General features: G+C 40.0%; 1 protein-coding gene across 1 annotated transcript in view; it reads left to right on the forward strand.

Moving 5' to 3' along the window:
* Positions 1–21,776, forward strand: part of LOC142388585 (calsyntenin-2-like) — a 355,755-nt gene that overhangs the window by 205,385 nt on the left and 128,594 nt on the right. Inside the window, exons 4-5 of the mRNA XM_075474005.1 lie at positions 5,442–5,650; positions 17,598–17,747. Of these exons, the coding sequence (XP_075330120.1) occupies positions 5,442–5,650; positions 17,598–17,747 (359 nt within the window). The remainder of the gene's footprint in view (positions 1–5,441; positions 5,651–17,597; positions 17,748–21,776) is intronic.

Raw genomic sequence — 21,776 nt, forward strand, 5'->3', positions numbered from 1 at the left:
CCGTTTTTAACAAACTAAACCGTGTGAAAATCCGGTAAAGATTTGGGGAGTTTGATTATTGTTGGAAATGATTATTGTATTTGGGGGTAAAGACCTTCCTCAGTCGAAATAAATGCAATGGGGGGGCATCGGGGACCCATCCAAGATGGCGGGTGCGCTGATACGTCAGCTCCAATAGGCAGCGTCAGTCTATGAGGCTTCTACGGATATTATGTCTATGTGTAACACCATAGATATTTCTTTTTATATTTTTTATTATATGTCTATGTATAACACGCTCTAGTGGTGTGCTTCCTCAAAAACGGTCCGTGTGGAACAATGATCCCTGCGCTGAGCAGAATCGTTTCAGCCCTAAAGAGCACACATGGCTCCCGTTTCACTGTCTCGTCACTGGTTACCAGGTCATTTTAGAATTAATTCTGAAGTCTTGATGCTAGCTTTTAGGGCTCTGCATGGACAACCTCCTACATTTCACACTCTTCACACTCCTCGACTTTTTCTTGTAAAGCACAATTTCATCTATAAAAAGTGCTTGATAGAAAAAATGAACATTTTAATTTTTACAGGCCGACAACTACAGAACATGTACTACCTAGACGTCTTCTATGTTATCTACTTTATCTGATTCTGTTTATTTTCTTTGTACCTTTGAATAAGTGGGCTGATGAACTGGCATTTGATTTGCCGAACTTTGTGAATTCCAAAGTGAAATATTGAACACTTTTGCTGGATGCAGGCTTTTAATTGTGTCTGATGCTAAAAGAAAAGAGGGTTCTACACTCAGCCTGCACATTGACTTAGATGTGGTTTGCTTAGTGCTTGACTCTTTTTTGTCTGTTACTAATCATCTCCTTTTCATTAGTTTATTTTTTTTATAGTTGTCATTGTGATTTCACCCGTGTGATCGCTTAACCCCCCCACTGCCTTTCAGTGTCACTCTGACTCATGGTGGACCCCTCCTCGTGAGCCGAAGCCTGTCACAGGGAGCAATAGCAGCCTTGGGCTGAGCTTGGCAAGGTTCCAGGAATATGGAAAAATCTCACACAAGCACACACACTCTCACACACCTACTCTGGGGAGCCAGGCGTCTGTTTCAGACAGATGTGAGCCATCATCATGGAAGTGCACGCTCACGTGCACACAAAGAGACATTTTCACAATTATTGCATTTAGTTATGTATCATTCATTTGGGTGCACGAATGCTTAATCACACTCGCAAACACAGCCCCCTAAGGAGAGCAACATATGTTTGCTCCCTTTCCACTGGGGACTGGGTATTGAAGCAGGGGGGTAATGTTTGAGAGAGCAGCATTAATATGACAAAACAAGGCTGGCTGAGGGATTTACTACACACGCTGGAGCTACCATCATCTGTCACTGCGTCTTATCACTGTCTTCTACTGCTGTTAGCATCACCATTAACATCCCACCTCCCCCACGGCTCAGTGATTAATCACTGTCAAATACATCTTCATTTGTTTATTCTGTTCTCATGTTCAATGGCTGAATAAGTAGTATTTAGAAGTTTTTCTTTTGAATCATAAAAAGTTTAATCACAGCACTCAAAGTGTGATTATGCTAATGTGTTTAAACGGGTTATTTTTACTTTTGGTAAATGCATGTTAATAGTTAAACTGATCATGATGCATGTTTGTAGACTCAGTGGAACCTGTTATCACTCTTAACTTTTCTACAAATGACCCTTGGTTAGGAGCCCACTGCATTGGCTTTAAATGCAGAGAAATCTCTTGAAACCTAAACATAAGCAGGGTTTCTGCAGCTGGTAATGTAACAGTCATGGAGTGTCACCATGGCAGCATGGAAAATGTTTTTTAGTTAAATAATATTTCCCAGTGGAGTTATTTCCCTCCTCCTGTGCAACCTCCTTACTCAGTAAATATATAAATATAGCATGATGTTTTCTTGTTGGCATTTACTGTTGGCACAGCCTTCGCATCGCTTACAGCAGAAGAATAACAACTGGTCGTCTCAGTCATAGAGCGGTTTTCCTTGAGTTGGAAATTGACACTAAAGAGAAACCCTGCACTAAAAAAACTGCCATAAGGCAATCTTGACCAAGTGTCAGTATGGGATGAGTTGGGAATGAGAATGTGTTGGCCTCGTATCAGTGTTCCATCAGTAGATTAAATCTGTCTGTAAATAGATTCTTTAGTTCTCTCTTTCCACCGGCATTACATCACATGTCAACCTGTCAGTTTCTTTCTGATCTGTTCTGCTGGCATCACAGTTTTAATTTACCACAGACTTTGACTATGCTACCATGCAGCACTTTCATTTAAATTTTGTTCTTCACCTTCTTGCCTCTTCCCTGGGAGTCTGCATCTGGGTCCTCCGCCACACTCAGCCATACAGAATAGAGTTCCATAGTCACTGACTAAATTGTCAGCCAGAATTGATCTATGACCGTGTAATGTCTGGGCAACAGTAAGATCTAAGTAATTAATGCATGCATCATGAAATATGTTCATGTGTCCAGATCATGATGACGGGCCAGTCCCTCCTGGGACTAGTATTTATACTCTAAAGTGCTTAAATAATCTATATTTAAGTAAACTAATTGAGTAAACTTTCTTAGTTTCTGCCTCCACTGTTGATCCCTGATTTCTTTCGTCCTTTTTTTTTCAACCAGTTTTTAATGTTTTCCAAGCGTTCTTTCAAACTATAGAAAAGTGTGTACCGAGGCTGAAAACGCGGATTGTAGCCTGTGCTGGTGCATGTGTGACAGGGAGTGATAAGAACATGTGAAAATCTATTCTGCCAATGCTCTGTCTCCCTTTTTGTTGTCCAGTCTCTGTCTAACACCGATTATGTTAGAGAGATATATAGTGCATATTTTAAAAGGATCATTTTAGCATTATTATGAGGCCTGCCAGCTAATCCAATAAACAACATAATTGCCTTCACTTCTTTTTTTTTTATCCTAAAGCGAAGTGCTTCTTTGGCTTGGCAATTCTGAGACTTTTTAGAATTACTATTGCGTCTTGTTGTCATTCATCACTGGCTGTCAGTCAGTTAGTCATAATTAGGGCAAATTATACAATCTGTTGCTTTCTGAACATTGGAGTATTGATGAAGTCATTTTAAAGTTGTGGATTGTTTATTTAGTTTATGATAGATGTGTAAATTAACATTAAAAAAATGGTACAAAAAAATATATACTCATGGAATTGTTGTTGAACTCTGCATGGTGTGCAAAGCTCTGAAAAGTGATAGAAAACTTTATTCGACCACAGTAGCACCATAAAAGCCGGTCAGGAAAAATGTCAAGTAACAGAAATTAGATTCATTCATTATTAGATTCATCAAATACACATTCAACCTCAAACCCATTCTAAGCAGGTCCCATGAAACACAAACCCTTAAACACAGACATGAACTTTTCTCGTTTCTAAAATGAGTTTGTTCTCTTGCTCTCTCCTTTATTTTTCTTGTGGAAACCATATTGTGTATTGGCAGCCAAGACAACAAACCACAAACCTTAAGTAAATGTTGTTTTCTTGACTGTCGGTAACTGGCAGCAGGTCGAGTGATTGGGGTTGATAAATAATGAAGACATAAGTAACTGAATCATTATCTCGCAGGCAGGCAGTGGAAAGTGTTTTCAAACATCTTTAAAAGCGTACTGCAGAGATGTAGTATTGCACTTTAATGATGTTTGAGAACTCTCATGTAACTGTAAAAAAGATCAAAGCTGGAGATGCACAGGTAGAAATAACTACTATTAAAAAGCATGTATCAGATCTGATGGTGCACCTGGGTGTGAAAAGTACACATAGTAATGTGAAATTACATACTATACATAACTCTTTTAAAGTTGGATGGGTGGTTGCGGAAGAAAACCTTTGTCCTGCAGACTGTGATTTAAGTACTGTATTGTTTTAACATTCCACATTGAATAATTATACCATATAATGAACCTCTACCTGGTGAGTTTATAATGTAGTATTTAGAGTGTTTACTTGCCTCATAATTTGATCAATTCACAATTCTTCTGTTGATCTTTCAAAGCATCTGAAGATGCATCTAAAAATCAGGTCTAGATCAGATATTTTATTTAGAAAAATCAACTGCCTTTATTGTTAAAACATAGGTATCGCTGCAGAATCAGTGTTTGAGTGACCCACCTCAGCTCTATACATATTGTGTGCTACATATGTGTCAGTTTCTTCTCAAGTCCACATGTCATTCGTAATGGCTACTACACTAGCTTTACTCACAGTCTTTTACCCAATCTTTAGCTTATCTTTAGGATACAAGTATAGCGGTCTGTAAATTGATGTTTGTGACAGGAGCAGATTATATCAAAGGTCTTAGACGATTAAACCTGATTTTCTCTAGAAATGAATAACTCGATAGCACCTAAGGTAGGAAACTTGCCAAATGTTAGGTGACTCTCTTCACTCTCTCAGTTGGAGCACAAAATTGATAGCACCTTGTCAATTCTTGTCTGATTAGTCAGGTTGGCTGTTTTCCTCAAAGTTGCCTATGTTTAGTCAAGGTGAAAACCGCAACAGTGGTTCCTCATGTAAGTTGTATTATCAAAGTACTACAATTTGCAAAGTATTTTCAACACATTGTTTGTGTCTTATCTATTGTTCTCATAAAATCTGAAGACTGTTCAAATGTCAGCGTTAAAAAAAATACTTTTTTAAGAGAGAGTTTTTATCACACATTGTTCTGTACAAAATGTTTGCGGAAAGTTGTAATAACTTCCTCGTCTTTGATGTACATGAAATACCCTTTGTTACTGAAAATGTTGTTCTCCTGAGGCTTGAAATTCAGGAATTAACTATTGCAGACAAAATTTTGGATGGGCTACAAACTCTTGATTTTGTCTTATGACTGCATCAAAGCAGAATTGTCAGATCTGCATTGTGATGTCTCTTAGAATCAAGAAATTTCCTCACATCTTGTCAACATGCTTTGGCTTGATACTGCTAAATAGTTAACCCTACCTATTTTAACCTATTTAATAATACCCTTAGTATACCTGATGTGAGGCCAATGATGATCTCTTCCATCAAAACATTGTTTTTTTGTAAAATATGTTATAGTCTGCATGACATGCACTCAAAAACCCTTCATTTAACCTGTTAATTTGGTAAAGTGCATCTGTATTAGTCTCTGTTAATCAGTTAAACTGAACCATGGTCAAATCTAATGTAGATTTAAGTCAAATTCATCTTTTAATACCTGAAACTGAGGCAATGTCTGTTGTCAGGTTTTTTTTAGCTTCCCTAAAATGATATAAGTCTAATGTTACTGAGAGGTTAATAGCACTAACAAGTTGAACTTTATTTCCATGGGCAAAAAAAAATAAATACTACACTGTCATAAACCTGATTACACGATATGCAGATGACTGTGTCCTATTTTAATCTCTGCTTTTCTTCCATCTGTTTCCTCCTGATGTCTGCAGGGCAGTGGTGCATATTCAGGTCAATGATGTGAATGAGTTTGCTCCGGTGTTTCGGGAGCCTCAATATCGAGCTGCAGTGACAGAGGGCAAGATTTATGACAGCATCCTGCAGGTGGAGGCCACAGACCAGGACTGTTCTCCACAGTACAGCCAGATCTGTAACTATCAGATCACCACCACTAACACCCCTTTTGCCATAGATCGAAATGGTAAGTAAACAGTAGTGAGGGGAAGTGTACTCAGCTACTGCTGATATGTTAGTACATATGACAGAGAAACCATATTTTCTATCAATTCCAGAGTATTACAAGTTGTTTGTAATGTTCATTTTTAGTTTTACATATTTCCTTAAAAAACTTACTTTGACTGCCTTTATTAGGCCTTTATCGCTTTCTGTTTTTATTGCGTTGAATACACTGGAAAATCTTCACCTTTGAGACCACACTGTGGGCTGGGAAGTGAGATTAATACAGTTTTTCTCTATTGCTTAAACACATTTCACGATACTGCCCTCACTTTTCACAAAACTCTAAACACAAAACACTTTTCTAAAGCTACGTACACACAACCTCACAGTCTCTTTTCAAAACGAACCCATCACACCAAAACAGTTGCTCATATGCTCAAAAGCAAACTTTGACACCACAATACCGCTCAAGGCCTGCAAAAATGTAAACACTACTGAGCATCATTAACCACATTACCAAAAATATTGAAAACACAATTTTCAGAGTGTGAGACTGTTCTTTTTACAGTTTCACAACTGCCAGGATGCATTTGAGCAACCCTTATTTATTCTCAAATATGTATTGTGCATTTACTATAGATTTGTGCATTTCATAGGAATAATGAATAATGCAGAAAATGCAGTAATAGCACAACTCAATGCAGAAATGAGTACTGTAAACTCCATGGAGGATCCATTACACACAATAGATACAGTGCAGTAACAATTGAAAACACAATGTTCAGGGTGCGATTTCTTTTATTACAGTACGTTGTACATGTAAATTGACACTGAAATCATTGGGCGGCATCACGTCGTCGGGCTGGGTCGGGCCACAGGACCTCATCAACGTCACAGGCAATATTGTCCATAGCCAAACAACGTGGGAAGAATGCCCTGGCATGCCGCACCCAGCCTTGGAACGCCTCCACAGCCACATCATCACAGGCCAGGTCCATAGCCCTGAGAAGGTTCTCTCTGGTGTAAGGTTGGCGGTCAATAGCCGCTTTCGGACAGACAGTTCTAAGAAAGTAGTTATCAGAACTACCCTCCTCGAATTTCGTTCTGATAACTATCCTTCCCCAGCGGAACTGTTTCAGTCTGCATTCGCACATGAGTCGGGACCTGATAGGGACTGATGCGCCGCGCGCAGCCGTCTGCTTCAGTGACGTGTTAGCCGTTAGCCGTTTAGCGCTACATTCAAACACAAAACAAAACGGTAAAAGTAAGGAGAGTAGAAAAACACCACCAAGAAGCTAATATGGAGAGCGGGGAGGCCATCGTGTTTATGGTCTGCATGATGGTGATATTAATCATGGACAATCACATCAGGCGTCTAATATCGAGGCTGGAAGAGCTCACAGAGAGAGTCAGGAGACGATACCGTTTCATTTCATGAAGGAAGAAAGGACAGCAGAGCGCTGCAGACAAAGGAGACCAGTGTAAGTTAACTTATTAAACACCCGCTGGTTGTGTCTGTGTCATATGAGGAGACATTTCAGCCGTGATAGAATTACATGGGGCGTAGCTACCGACCACCACACACCTCCCTTAGATTAGTTCTATAGAACCATGAAAAGTCCCGACCTCGGAGAAGGAGCTAAATAGTTATAGGAACTAAGGGAGAAAGCCCCGAGTTCCTGTATGTCCGAACACGGGATAAAATGGCCCCGCGGATTAAAAGGTTATTAGAACTGCCAAAGGTTCCTACAGTCCGAAAGCGGCTATAGACCTTCCATCGCCATGATGAGAAGAACTCTTCTATTGGGTTTAGGAATGGAGAGTAGGGTGGCAGATGTTACACCTCCCCTTTCTTCAAAAGGGGAATAGTGAAGAACAGACACAAGACACGAGGTTACTGTCGTCACGTCCAGTGTTGTAATGCAATTTTTCACAATAACAATATTTTTAGCAACAAAGCATCAAATAAAATGGTACAACATATATGATTAAGACTAAATTACAACTTTATATTAGTTGCCAAAATCTCAATGTAATCCACATATCTAATAGGTGTACCCTTAATATAGACAACAAACTGTATTATTACAGCAATAACACAATAATAATATTAATACAAGCTGCACTGTGCATTTACAAACAGTGAAATATTCTTATATTCAACAGTATCTTTCCTGAGTGCTAAACATTACACATACACAGCACATTTATGTCGATTGCACCGCTGCTCGCACCACGTGATACAGCTAGCAAGAAACTATGGCGAGTAAAACTTAGGTGAAGCTGCACATACTCGAGCCAACATTGTCACTCTAAACAAATTTAACTTAAACCTTATTTTCGGAAAACACAGAGAACATGAGTACAGACATAAAATATATTAATAATCAAAGAGTTTACCTTCAAAAGGGGAATAGTGAAGAACAGACACAAGACACGAGGTTACTGTCGTCACGTCCAGTGTTGTAATGAACGAACAGCAGCAACACGTTTCCCCTTCGCTAAGTCAACATAATCAAATGAGACTCGATCAGCAGGTAAGACTCTCAAAACAAACTTTGAAGAAATCACTCTGACTGTAAACAATGTAAAATAAAGAACAAACAAAATAATATTCAAGAATTGGCATTTTAAACACGTTCTTGTTTTAATGCATTTTTCTACCGCTCTGTCATTCCAAGACCAGAGTAGCTGATCATGGATCACTCGATTAGCAAATCAGTGTGATAATGCGATCACAAGTTCTCTTCCACAAAGACACAAATAACAATGTGTTCACCACCATGAATGAAAACAAAACACTTTTTAACCAAATAGTAAATTCTTCCTTTGTGTTCACCAGTTAACATATTTATAACCATTACACAGACACACATTAATAAATTGCTGGTTGATGTTAAACCACTCTCTGACCTGGATGCTGCGATGGAAACTAACATTGTCCCAGAGGATGACATATATGGGAAGATCAGCCGGCCCAGGATTCTGCTGGTCGTGGTGATCAGCTGGCCCAGCATTGGGGTGGTCATTGTCATGCAAAACATCTGAGCTCTCCTAGGAAGGTGAGGACACGCTCAGTGTTGTAGGCACCAAGTTCAGCATGCCGGTGGAGAAGCCCTCTAGAACTCATGGCAGCGCAGAGAGTGATGTTTCCTCCACGTTGGCTGGGCACATCAACGATAGCTCTCCGTCCTATGATGTTACGGCCTCTCCTCCTCCTTTTTGTGAGGTTGAAGCCAGCCTCATCCACAAATAGAAATTCATGGGGTCTGGCACGAACTCCTCTTCTTCTGCCTTGATCATCCATTTTTGTTTGGAACCTTCAGCAAACTGACTTATCTAGGTGTGGTCACATCATTTGCAATAGGTGTTTTCAATTATGAGTTGTGTTTACTGAATGACACCAGGTATGTTCATTGTGTTCAAGTTTTGCTGACTGTGGGTGGCATTTTGCATCACATGAGCTTCACAATGCATATTGGAGCAGAGCTATATGCAAAATGTGTTTTAGCAAGGCAAAATGTATTTAGAGTTTTGAGAAAAAGGGGATGGGTTTTGTGAACAGTGTTTACAGGTGAATTGTGTTTGTGGTTGTGGCAAATGGGGGGTAGTTTTACTAAATGTGTTTAGGCAACTGGTCATTTGGTTTAGAGTACTGGGTTTTGTGTTTTGGCAATAGAGAAAAACTGTAAAGTAGTGAACATGCAGACAAACTATTAGCTTTACAGTCAAACAGGTCACCACATTTTGAATCCATTCACAGGAAACCTGCATAGTTAGATTTAGCCCAACAGTTTTAGAATGATAGGAAACTGTGTATATACAGTATGTAGTCATAGTGGTTAATATATCTTTTAACCACATCTTTCACTAAATTGACATCTCTATAGTCAGAACAAACTGCCAATTTACTTCCTCTTATATTATAGGTGTTGTTCTGTAGAGATTACTCCATGTGCATATTCCATAAAACTAGTCAAGAAAACTGCTAAAATAAGCCTTCCCATTGCTTCAGCTTTTTTTTTTTAATCTATCAAAAAAGAAATGCATTTCCTTACTCTGAACCCTAGAAGGTATAGTTTATATATGAACCAGAACACATACACGAACAGTAGAACCGAGGCTGTAGTTTTTATTTTAGCTCTCAGTCAACCTGCTTCGTCTTATAACTGTCAGTATGTGGGTTTTAAGGGAGGACACGGATGCGGATATTCAAAAAACAAGGTAGATTTATTAACAAAAACAAAGTATCAAAAGGAAAGCGCGGCTGAGCCGGATAGAAAAACCTGAACTGTGGAAAAAGTACAACAAAACAAAACACTTGGCATACCATGGAAAAAAGAACTTAACTTTGTGGCGTGGCTTGGCGTGGCTTGGCGTGGCTTGGCGTGGCTTGGCGTGGCTTGGCGTGGCTTGGCGTGGCGTGGAGGGTGACGGAAAAGAATCTCACCAGGACTGAAAGAAAACAGGGAACTTAAATACTGTGGGGAACTAATGAGTGCAGCTGATGGAAACAGGTGACGTGAATGAAACTAATTACAGGGAAAGCTAAGAACTAAACTAAGGCATGACTAAAACGTGATCTAAAACCAAGTCCATGACAATAACAAGTCCAAGAATGTATTTCAAAATCAAGCTGGTAATTTTTGTGCCCACGTTGTTCCTTATTTTAGAGTCTAAGAAAACATATCTATGAGAACAAGGTGATCATAGAGATCTTTCGAGCTTATGAGTGACACTCAATTGCAAAATTCTATTCATGCATAAAAATGCACTTCTCAGCCACAGGAAAAACATACACAAATATTTGTACTCATACCAGCATACACGGTTATCTAATTCTCTGACAGATGTCTCTCCCAAGTGTAAGATGTGTTCTTTGCTCTTTCCAAGGTTGAAGTCAAGCTTTGCCCAGGGAGCTGTTAGTCTCCACAAATCAGATTACAGAAATCTGTGCACACATGAACATGAGAAACACAATGACAAAGACAGATAAATACTAAGAAAAATATGTGGGCTTTCTCAAATGAATCACAAACGTATTGATTTTCTTGAAGTACCAGAGTGTGTCTAATGGTGACCAAAGTGTTAATCCACAAGTATGCAGGAGATCGTTATTACCACATGAGTTTTTATCTATTTTTTCTTAGTTTTGCACAGTACACATAGATGAAAGGGACACCACTGTTGCTTTTTGCTGATCGTCACCTACAAGCATGTCTGACTGCTGAGGTATTGCAATAATAAAAAATTAAAAAAACCCCTTCGTGAGTTTTAGACCAAACTGCTCTGTGAATCACACAGAGGAGAGGCTGCAGTCTGAGTAATCTCTCTCTATTTGAAGGGGCTCCAGTCAGCCTTTGGCCATTGAAAAAAAGGGGCAAAAACCTCTTGAACTCAAGAGTATGAGAAGAAAAGAGCAAGAAGATGGAGGGAAAATGGTTAGGGGAAAATTAAGAGAAATAGTATGGGGGTTCAGTGACAATTGGGGATATAAGTGGACAGTTAACTATTGCAAAGCTAAAGTAAACAAAAATCATAAAACTAACAATAGTCTATGCTTTATTTCAGTAAATCCCATGAAATGACAGCGACTGCTTGTGTTCCCTAAGCTTAATACAGTTCCCTTGTGTCATAGACGGGACTAAGTTGATTTGCAGAAATAAAACAGCAATTTAATGAAGAAAGATGCCTTGGTGTTTGGAAATGGGCAATAAAACAAGATGCAGGAGGTCCAGCTGGATTAATAAATCTGTCACAGTCATTAAAGATTATGATACTGAATGTAATTCCAAGGCAAGACATTTGAAGGTTCTTAAGACGTTTCACTTTAAAGTATTTTTTTCAGTCTCTCAGTAATGTAAGACGATATGTCAGAGGTGCAGTTTCATCTTCTGGGGGCAATGAGTTTTTCTGCAAAATCATATATGAACATAAGAAGGTGAGCCGCAATGCAAAGATCTGAATTTACTGGTTGGTCTATGTCTCAACGCTCACCTATGGTCATGAACTTTGGGTCATAACTTAAAGAAGGTCTTCTCAGTGGTGCACATTTTTCTGGTGTTTTCACTGGGCTTACTGTCAGGTCAGGATAGATGTTCAGAAATCTGGGAGTAGCTCAAAGTGGACCCATCCATATTTAAAAGCACCAGTTGGGGTGGTTGATGAGGATGCCTCTTGATGATCACCCGTGTAGAGGACCTGGGATATGCTTGGTCTGGAAGAGGCTTGGCATCCCCAAAAAGGCTCTAAAAGAAGTTGTTTGAGACCAGAAGGCCTGAGCGTTTCTGCTCCCCCTTTTGCTTGGGACCCCTTAGATGGAATAAGCAATTTAGAGATTGTATGGAGAGTGTGAATGGAGAAAACACACCTCCATCAGGTTTAGGTCCTTGTATTTGATATCATAATACTTCATTTCAGAGAGCTTTGGTCTATTTTATGCTATTTATGGACGGTAAGAAAGAGGGACAATTAATTTGAGAATTCTCCTTTAAACTTGGACAAAAGGGTAAACAACGTCAGGTAACCATGCTTTTCAGTAAAAGTGGATAGTAATTATAAAAAGCTCAAGAAGCTCAGAGATGCTTTGTTTTTTGAGTTTTTATGTAGATTTGACGGAGAAGCAAAGAAAGGTTTAATGGTTATTTGATAGCTTGCCACCTTTACCAGCAGTCAAAGCACACATCTTTCTGACACAAATAAGTTGATGTAGTATTTAAAGGTAGCAGCAATATAGAAGCCACCTCGTTCATGTTGAAAGATGTGTGTTTGAGTGTGCATGTGTGTACTTTTGGGAAAATAAGAGGAAGAGCAGCACAAGAGTTGAGGCAGCAAGGAGAGGAATGGAATGAGGCTGCAAATAGTGGACACACACAGCATTATTCTGATTAGCCTCATTAGCCAAGACAATACTATCACTATGGTGTTTACATGGGTTGCATATACGATAAACCATTCGTATTCCCATTTACATGCTACAGAGCAAAGTTTGATTAATAAGTCCCATCCATGTTAAGTCCTCCTATGCCAATATTGTATGGGTATTTATCTTAGTCTTAATTATTGAATTCTTATCTTTCGAAACAAGGAGCATTACTTGGGTTTCTCCCTCAATCATGATATAGCTTCTTTTTTAATCCACCATCATCAACAAGTCTACCATCGTAGACTACACGGGACCTAAAAACAAGACACTTTTTAAAAGCCAACCTAAGTTCCCTATAACTAACAGACCTGATTACCGCAGCGAGGGATGCGCTGGAAAGCAGCATGGTGTGTTGCCAGATGCTGTGAAAATCCTTAATAATTGAATATGGAATAATTTGCACTCAGTGGCAAATAGTAGGATGGACAGCCGAGCAGGGAAGGTCTCTTGAATAAGCTGAGAGGAAGACAGCGAATGGGTGATGACGAGAACAAGAAGATGAGCAATGACATGCTCAAATGATTTGTAGCTTATATTCTGGCCACACTTGTATTTAAGTATACTGGATCAACATTCAGCTTCTTCAACATCACTAACCTACCATACGAAAACCACTGGAAACTTTCAGGCTCCATTGAACACGTTCAATGGTCATTCATTCCAGCCACATTTTAACTCCCAGACAGTGAAGGCCTTTTCGATGTTCTTTTCTACTTAGTTCTCAATCAATGTGCCCCCTCCCTGCACAGGGCTGACTGCATGTGTAGCATTGTCAGCCCTCTGTATGGGAGGACTCTTCAATTATTAACAGACACATTAGGACTGCAAGTGCTCCCTTCATGCACTCTAGTCAACACTAGAAAAGATGGTTTGGAAAATGGGTTGTGGTTAAAGTGAGTCAAGAGTCTGCAGCTGGACGGTCTATATGCTGAATTCGCTGTAGGAATGAAAGAATGAGAGGATTATTTGTTTCTTTTAAGGTGCCGAGTGCAGCACTTGCCTTAAAGTTTTCCAAAAATGTTCTTATATCCATGAGCAGGGCCATTTCCTATCCACGATGGGCAATAATATGTATATACTTGCATTTTTTTTAAAAACTGTCATGTTGTAAGACTCATGGAATATCTGGGCACAGTTGTACTTCATTAGTTCAATATTTCATATAACCACACTGCTTTGGAAAAGAAAAGCAGCAGTACAAGCAGTTGCCTCTTGTGTGTTTCCATGTCATTATCCCTATCTTTTGGACTAAATTAGCAATAGTAAGCCAATTATTCCCATTTTATATATAAATCACAAGGAGGGACTTGTGACTTACAGCGCACAAGAAGATGTTTTTTAGCATCTTATTAGGATCAATGATATATAAGGATATCTACTTATGCATCAGGCGAAGCATTTGTGGCAGATCGCATCATCTCTACTGTGAGCACACACACCGTGTTGTGACCTCAGTCAGCAACAGCACCACATCTTCGGCACTGCGTTCACATAGGCAGGTTGATGACTACGAAGTGAAAGAGGGGGAAAGGAAGTCTGACAGGAGACCACTGTTTATCTCAGAAAGCCTAAAAGAGCAAGTACATTGTAAGTGACAAAGTAATGTCATGATGTTGTTTGCCCCTTTGTCTACGAATGCAAACCCAAAACACAAGATATGTTTGTGTGCAGATCATTTTCAAACATGAGCCATTCATATCCATACACTGATTACTTCAGATAAAATCATTTTTCATCGACTCGAAAAGGTGCCAAGTGCACATTTGAATAGATTACCTCCCAAAAGCAAAGCACAAACGAGAACAGATGAGTAAATCATACCTACATGTGTACTAAATGAATAGGGCTAACAGTGAATGAAGAAAAATTGATGGGCGGGAGAATAATTATTTGAAAACAGTGTAGAATTCCTGAGAGTTTTACTGGGGCTTGATTCATATACTGTTTTTCACTGACAGAAATAGCACTAGCAGGGTGCTGGGGAGCGCTTTTCATCCCAGCACCTCATCAAAGAAAGAGGGTTGACTACACGGCTGACAACAAGCAACAAGTGTACAGCGATAAGAGCACAACACTCAGCAGTGGCATTCAGGTTCCAGTTGATTTCATACCTCAAACGAGGTTTTCTGCCTTTGTAGAGATAATTCCTGTCTGGCATCACCTTTTTCCCCCTTTTTTCTCCTTCATTTTCTTTTCAGGGTGATAAAAACTTTCCTCGTGATTTGTTGCCCGAAAAGGATCGACAGAGCTGATTCTTTCCCCTCTCTCAAACGTTTAGCTTCGAGCAGCTACCCAAAAAAGGCCCTGGTGCTCTGCCCGCCCTCTGAACAAAGCCCCTGTCTATGTCTTTCATTTATGTTTGCAACATGAACAAGATGTGAATTTGAAACAGATTTCATTATTTTGAGTATGCTTGGTTGTATTAATGACATAATCAAATTATCACAAATTTAATTTTCACACATTTATGTTCAATAGATAAACCTATACAGAGCTATCACACATAGTACAGCTGTGATTTCAGCACACACTGCTTAGAATTGGATTGTTTCAAACTAGACAAAAATCGAATAAACTTTTGAATTGATTTTAGTTGGAATGATTTTTGCCTTTTACCTGGAGCAACAAGTGGGAAGAGAAGAATTAAAGAAATCAAAAGATCTTATCTACTCAATCGACTTCATGAAAGTTCTTATTTTTTGAAGAGAAAGAAAGAAAGACAGAAAGTAAGATCCATGTTACACACTGTATCAAACTGTATTCACTTGGATAATGAAGCCACCCCACTGGGGACTATTATAGATATTTAGATTTTTTATTTTTTTTTAGATATCCCTGCCCCTTTATTACTTTCAGAGAATTTAACACCCAAGCGGCGGACAGGAGGAAAAGGAACAACATTGTCTTTGCACCAGAAAGCAATAAGAATTTAATGGAAACATGGTCTTAATTTTTAGAAGCATTACCGTTAATCAAACCACTTTAATAGAAAGACTTCACCTGACATCTGCACAGTGATCTCATTTATTACAATGATTATATTAAGGCATCACAGTTAATTTGACAGTGATACAGAATGATGGTTTCAAATTAAATAACCATTACTCCTTCCAGCAAAAACGCTCACACATTGTACGCAAATAAGGGGCAACACAAACAGATTGTGGGTTATCTGCAAAGTCAATAAGGCCATGCAGACCCACATGAATAAAGAGCTAAGACATGGTGAGGTGGAACTGCTGCTTCTCACTTTTTCCTGTGGAAGACAGTTGGAAAGTAACTCGTTTTCAAACTGTTAAGACCGGAAAGCAACGTGGTACAAACATCATACCAAGGAACAGTTCCATTCACTATGCGTTTAGATGAACAGTAATGGCTATGAAAACACGTCAGTTTCACATATTTCATAACTTCCAAAACCTCTTCAATTTCATGGTTGTTTGGGTGTGGTGGTGGGTTTATTTGAGTTTTGTTAAGCTCTTCAGTTTTGCATCAGTTTTCGTCTTGTGTTCTGCAGTTTTTCAAGGTTTTGTTCTTTGTTAAGTTAGTAGTCATTTTCAGCCTTGGTTCATTTTGTAAGAATATTTCCAGAGTATGAGTACATAGCCTGGATTTACTGTCTTTGCTTGTCTGGCCCTGCAATAGTCCCCAATATCTTAATAGAAGTTCTTTCTCTCCCTCCCTCTGCCAGTCCATCTGTTCACCTTGCCTGTCCTCCTGCAAGTTCTTGACCTGGGTTTCTGTTTTTTCCGATTGCTTATTCAGTTCTTTTTTTGTTTGTTTGTTTGTTTGTTCGTTTTGTTTAATGCCTTTTGCCTGGCCATATTTTGTTGCATTATTGTTAATTCATGTGAACTTAAGTTTTAGTTTAAATCTTCTTCTTCTACACCAGCTTGCCCCCTGCCCTTGGGTTCTGTTTTTGAACTGCCCTCACAACATTCCTTATAAAAGGTTTTAGATTAAACTTTATTCAAGTTTGAGTTAAAAAAAGAATCACAATAATTAAAGCCATCCATCCATATTCTATACCCGCTTAATCTGTCGGTCGGGTCGCAGGGGAGCTGGAGCCTATCCCAGCGGTCATCGGGCGAGAGGCGGGGTACACCCTGGACAGGCCGCCAGTCCATCACAGGGCCAGAAACGAGACGAACAACCACACACACGCTCACACTCACTCCTAGGGACAGTTTTAGAGACACCAATTACCTTACATGCATGATTTTGTACAGTGGGAGGAAGCCGGAGTACCCGGAGAGAACCCACGCATACACGGGGAGAACATGCAAACTCCACACAGAAAGGCCCCAGCCGTTGAACCTGGAAAATAATTAAAGCAAAAATCGTAATTTCGTAATTAAAAAAACAGGTTGTGCCTCTGAGAACAAACAGCTGTTTCAGAAAGAGTCAAAGTTAAATTGAGCATTCTTTTTAAACCTGTGAACAGCAAAAAGGTCTGCTGACTTTTTATGAAGTTCTTATTTAGGTTAGAGAGACCTGATGCTATCGGTGGGCGAAGAATCTCTTAGGTAGACCTAGAGAAAGAGGTTGTGATGTTGAGTGCGTGTGTATTAGGTTGCTTCATAGGGAAAAGACGAGGTCCAGTTGAATAACAGGCTGCTATGGTGATGCAGTTTGTCAGACAGAGGCAGACAGACTCAGAACAAAAATACCCCCTTGAGGTGAACCTGTAAAATATTTTTCTTTGACAGTGACACATGCATATTTTTTTTTCATATACAGGGAAACTACCATACTGAAACTAACTGTACAGAATAAGTCCTTTGGGAGAGAGTTGGACGCACTGATTTTATTTACCTCTTCCACCACTAACTCTTCCACCCCATCCAGACAACAGGAAGATATTTAGTTTTTTGTCTTACCTTTTTCGGGTCTTTAATCCTCAAACATTGCAAGTCGTGGCTGTTAATGTGCCCAACTGGTCAGCACAAAATGTTTTCGCTCTCCAATTCTACAATAAATGATAATGATCCGCTTAAAAAAGCTTTTTGGGTTGAATTTGACTTTGAACTTCTCTCTCCAACAGGTAACATCCGGAACACAGAGAAGCTGAGCTACGACCGCCAGCAGCAGTACGAGATTCAGGTGACGGCCTGGGACTGCGGCCAGAAGAGAGCCTTGCACAGCGTCCCTGTGCACATTGACATCAAGCCGGTCTGCAAACCTGGCTGGCAAGGTTGGCCTTCATCATAATTTTGTGTGTGTTCATGTGGAAAGACTTCTGGGAGATCTGACTGTGCGGTGTTTGTACAACGAGAAACACAGATGCACTTGTTTGTGTGTAATTACTTGAGTTTGCACAGTCGCTCACTTTTTTGTGTGTTCACAGGTGTGCTTGTTTGTATTACTTTATTGTGTTCCCTGCATTTCCTTATGAATGTGTGGCGTCTGCTGTAGTCTGCATGCTTGCTTATACTCTGTCTTTCTCATTTGTCTTCACCTGCCTTTCTATCTCGGTCCCCTCTCCTTCTTTAGCTTTTTTATTTTCTTTTTCTGAAGCGCTCTCTCCCCTCATCCCCTCTCCGCCACCCTCCCTGAGGAATGGGCCTGTCAAGTTAGGCAGGTGTGATAAACAACACTTTACTGAGAGCACTGTGACTCAACCAATGTAGCTCCTAGCATATCAGAAGGCAGTCACGGCAACTTTAACAAGGTGCAGACCAATGCAAAGACTAGCACCTTACTTCGACAACAACAACAGCATAAACAATGCGTGGGATAACTATAGATGCAGACATTCGTCAGAGAAGTAGGCAGCAAGTGTGATGAGAAACCAGCACATGAACTGTTTATCTGAACATCACATTGTCCAATCTGTGCTGTTCTGTCATTCGCATGGTGGCTCGTGCTCTTTGGCACACAGCTGTTTATTGTCCCACAGGACACTATGCTAAACAGCGTTAAATGGGGACCTTGGCAGCAGTTCAGTGGCATTTACTGATCCTTGCAAACAACGGTTAAGTTGTTTGGCTCTTAATCAATCCTCCATTGCCTGTTTTTCTCAAAACAGTGGAAGCATGCGCCTGTGGTTTTAAGTTGCTCTATATGTATTGATTAATTTAAACTAAATGGATTCAGCTCGTTTTTCTTCAAGAAAATACATTTTTCAAATATTGTCTTGAAACAAGACATTAGCAACGACGTGATTCTGGAGGATTCTATCGTCAGAAAGATTAATTGATGATAGGTAAGCATGTCTGGATTGGGTATAAAAGTTGATGAACTAAAGGTTTAATCTTTTTTTAAGCAAATCTTGGCCATTGGTCACCACGTTGCGCCAAGCAGCACGGCCCATGCTTAATCAAAGAAATCATTCTCAACGCAAGATTACAACGAACTTTAGTCTTTCAACTTCTACATTTACTTTCTGTGGCAATCTCCTCGCGTAAAGGCCAAGTCTAGAAACCACTATTGGTGTCATGACATCTTGATGGCACTGCATGAGAAACCATCATGGGACCGTGGTCAATTTAGTCACATTGGCTTGAGAGTGGGACTGTACAGTGGTGTGTTGGTTATCATGTCGCCTCACAGCAAGACGACTCCTGGTTCCTGGGGCCTCTCTCTGTGTGGGGTTTGCATGTTCTCCCCGTGTATGCGTGGGTTCTCTCCTGGGTACACCCGCTTCCTCCCACTGTCCAAAAACATGCATGTCAGGATAATTGGTGACTAATTCAGTACCCTGCCTCTCGCCCAATGAGAGCTGGGATAGGCTCGGGCCCTATAGCGACCCTGTGTTGGATTAAGCGGGTATAGAAAATGGATGAATGGATGTGTGGCTCGAAAGTACCTTGGAAAACCATTTTCACTGAACACAGACTGCCACTGCATCCAGAAATGTAACTGTGTTACAAAAAAAGGGGAATTTGTATATAAACTCACTGCACAGAAACATTTCTCTGTTCTCTGAGCACAAACTCAGTTGGAGGTGTCAGTGGACATATTTTCAGTGGTCAGATGCGTCCACGTTTCAGCTTCTGGGAAAAACAGACATCAGGTTTTACTTGCCAAAGATGTTATCAGCAAAAGACAGAAAAGTTAGCGTTTGATGATTTTGCATTTTGCATAGTTACCATTGATGTATAGGCATATGTTGGAATTTTGGAGAGACATACAGTAGGTCTTTCCCCAAAAATAACAACATATGCCATCTAGGTGACCTCTTTTCACAGGAGTTAAGTATTCAGCAGAAAAATACCAGACCTTGTTCTGCACGAAATTAAACTGCTTGGCCTCATAGAGGCAATGTGTGTGTGTGTGCTTGACTGGCCTGAATGCAGTGCAGAACTGTCTCTTATTGAAAATCTGTGGCCCATTTTGAGCAGTAGAATTAAACAAAAACCACCAAAGACTATTGAGCAGCTGAAATCTTCTTTTTAAAGCAATACAATGTAACTTCTCAAAAAGCCCATTATGGAGCTCCCCCTACAGGCTTGGAGGTAATGTACGGTTACACTGTCGTAAGTACAACACCCTTTCGCTTTCACGTTTCACGTTTGTTGACGAACCGGCGAGGAGTCGGAAGGTGCAAGCTATGTTGACCGAGAAGGTAAGAGTAATCAAATGTACCTGGGAGCGTGAGAGGGGTCTATTTGTTTTTGCGGTAGGTGTGCCAGAAAGCAAGTCGAAGTACTTCCGCTCAGCTCCCGGGCCGGCCCAGCAAAGTTACATAGCGCAGTTTTTCCAACTCAGACCCCCGAAGGGCATAGGAGACAGGCCAATCGTAATATCAAAACTCATTCTAGCCGCACAATTTTTTTCAAGCTGTTATTTTAAGGTAGAAATGTTACATAGTATAACTTTAACCAGAATGGTTACTGCAACACAATGGTGAGTGGACCTCTGTCCCAATGTCTTTAAAGTATTGCTGGTATTTCATTTCGTATTTGTTTATACTTTCTAAATACAATTAAGTTTCTCGTGAAAGAAATGTTATTTTTTTTTTATGTTTCAAGCTATGTTGAAAGGTTATATGCACACATATACACAGAGTCTTTTTTAAGGAAAGGGCAGGAAAAAAAAGATGGAGAAGGAGAAGAAAATGCCATGACCACAAATAAGGAGATATTTAATTGACCTAGTGGTGGTTGCATTAAAGATGGGCCATTGTGGGAATGTCAAAGACATATATGCACATACATTTACATACAAACAAGAAAAGTGCACTCTTGTGGTTGCACACTGTAATCTATCTGTTCATATTTGCTATAGTTTCTGGCTCTGGAATGGGTTCAGCCGTGTGTCTCTCAACCAATCACAGGCCCTGACTTGTTCCATTCCTTTACTCATGGATACTCCATGTTAGTGCACAAACCACACATGCATTTGCAAAGGTTTGTGTTCTCAGTAACCAAAAACGCTGATATTTTCCTTAAGGCTAGAGAGCAAAGATCTCACTAAAGGAGAAGAATATTCATGTTGGTGCATGAATTCTACTTGTGCGAAAAAGCTTCATTTCAACCTGAAAGATAATGCATGGGGGGGGTGTGCAACATATGTTCACTCTACCCCCAAGAGACAACAAAACTGTAAAGCATTAGTGAGAGATTTATTCGATACCCTCGCCCAAATGATCCCAATGAGTTCATTGGGCCCCCTTGTTGTGATCATTTTGGCTCCCCGGGTCACATCATCCTAATTCAATGTGCCTTGTTTCGGAGCATTGCTAATATCATTACCAATTATGTTCCCCTATGGTCCTGAGATAGTGAGGAGCTTAAAGGCTGCAAGTAATGCTGCATACTCTGCTCTCTGGAATCCTCCTCCGTCTCAGATCACACCCAGTGCTCCCTCTATTCAAGTAGAAACTCTTGTCTTGTTGTGTCCCACATTGGGAGCATGTCAAGATTTCTTGTCTAAAACAGTGTCACTAAGCCTACTGATGTTGACTGTGATTGCGACTGAAACTTTTTTCTTGACAAAGCCATTCTCCCCCCTCTCTGCCTGCAGTTATGGCTGCTTAATAGTCCTCCCATTTAAATGCACATTTAGGTCTGTCTATAGTTATACAGTAGCTTGACTATAGGCCAATCGGTTAGACTGCTGTCCCTATCCCAGTATATAGATCTAAGTAGAGGAAGACATTGAAGTCCGTTTCTAATTATCAGGCTTTTTCCAGTTTATAAATCAATGTAGCTGGCAGTAGATTGGTGCCATGTTGAGCGCTCAATTGGACAGTTTTACAGCTCTGTACAAATCAAAAATA

Source organism: Odontesthes bonariensis, chromosome 9, assembly GCF_027942865.1.
Source record: "Odontesthes bonariensis isolate fOdoBon6 chromosome 9, fOdoBon6.hap1, whole genome shotgun sequence".
Lineage (NCBI taxonomy): Eukaryota > Metazoa > Chordata > Actinopteri > Atheriniformes > Atherinopsidae > Odontesthes > Odontesthes bonariensis.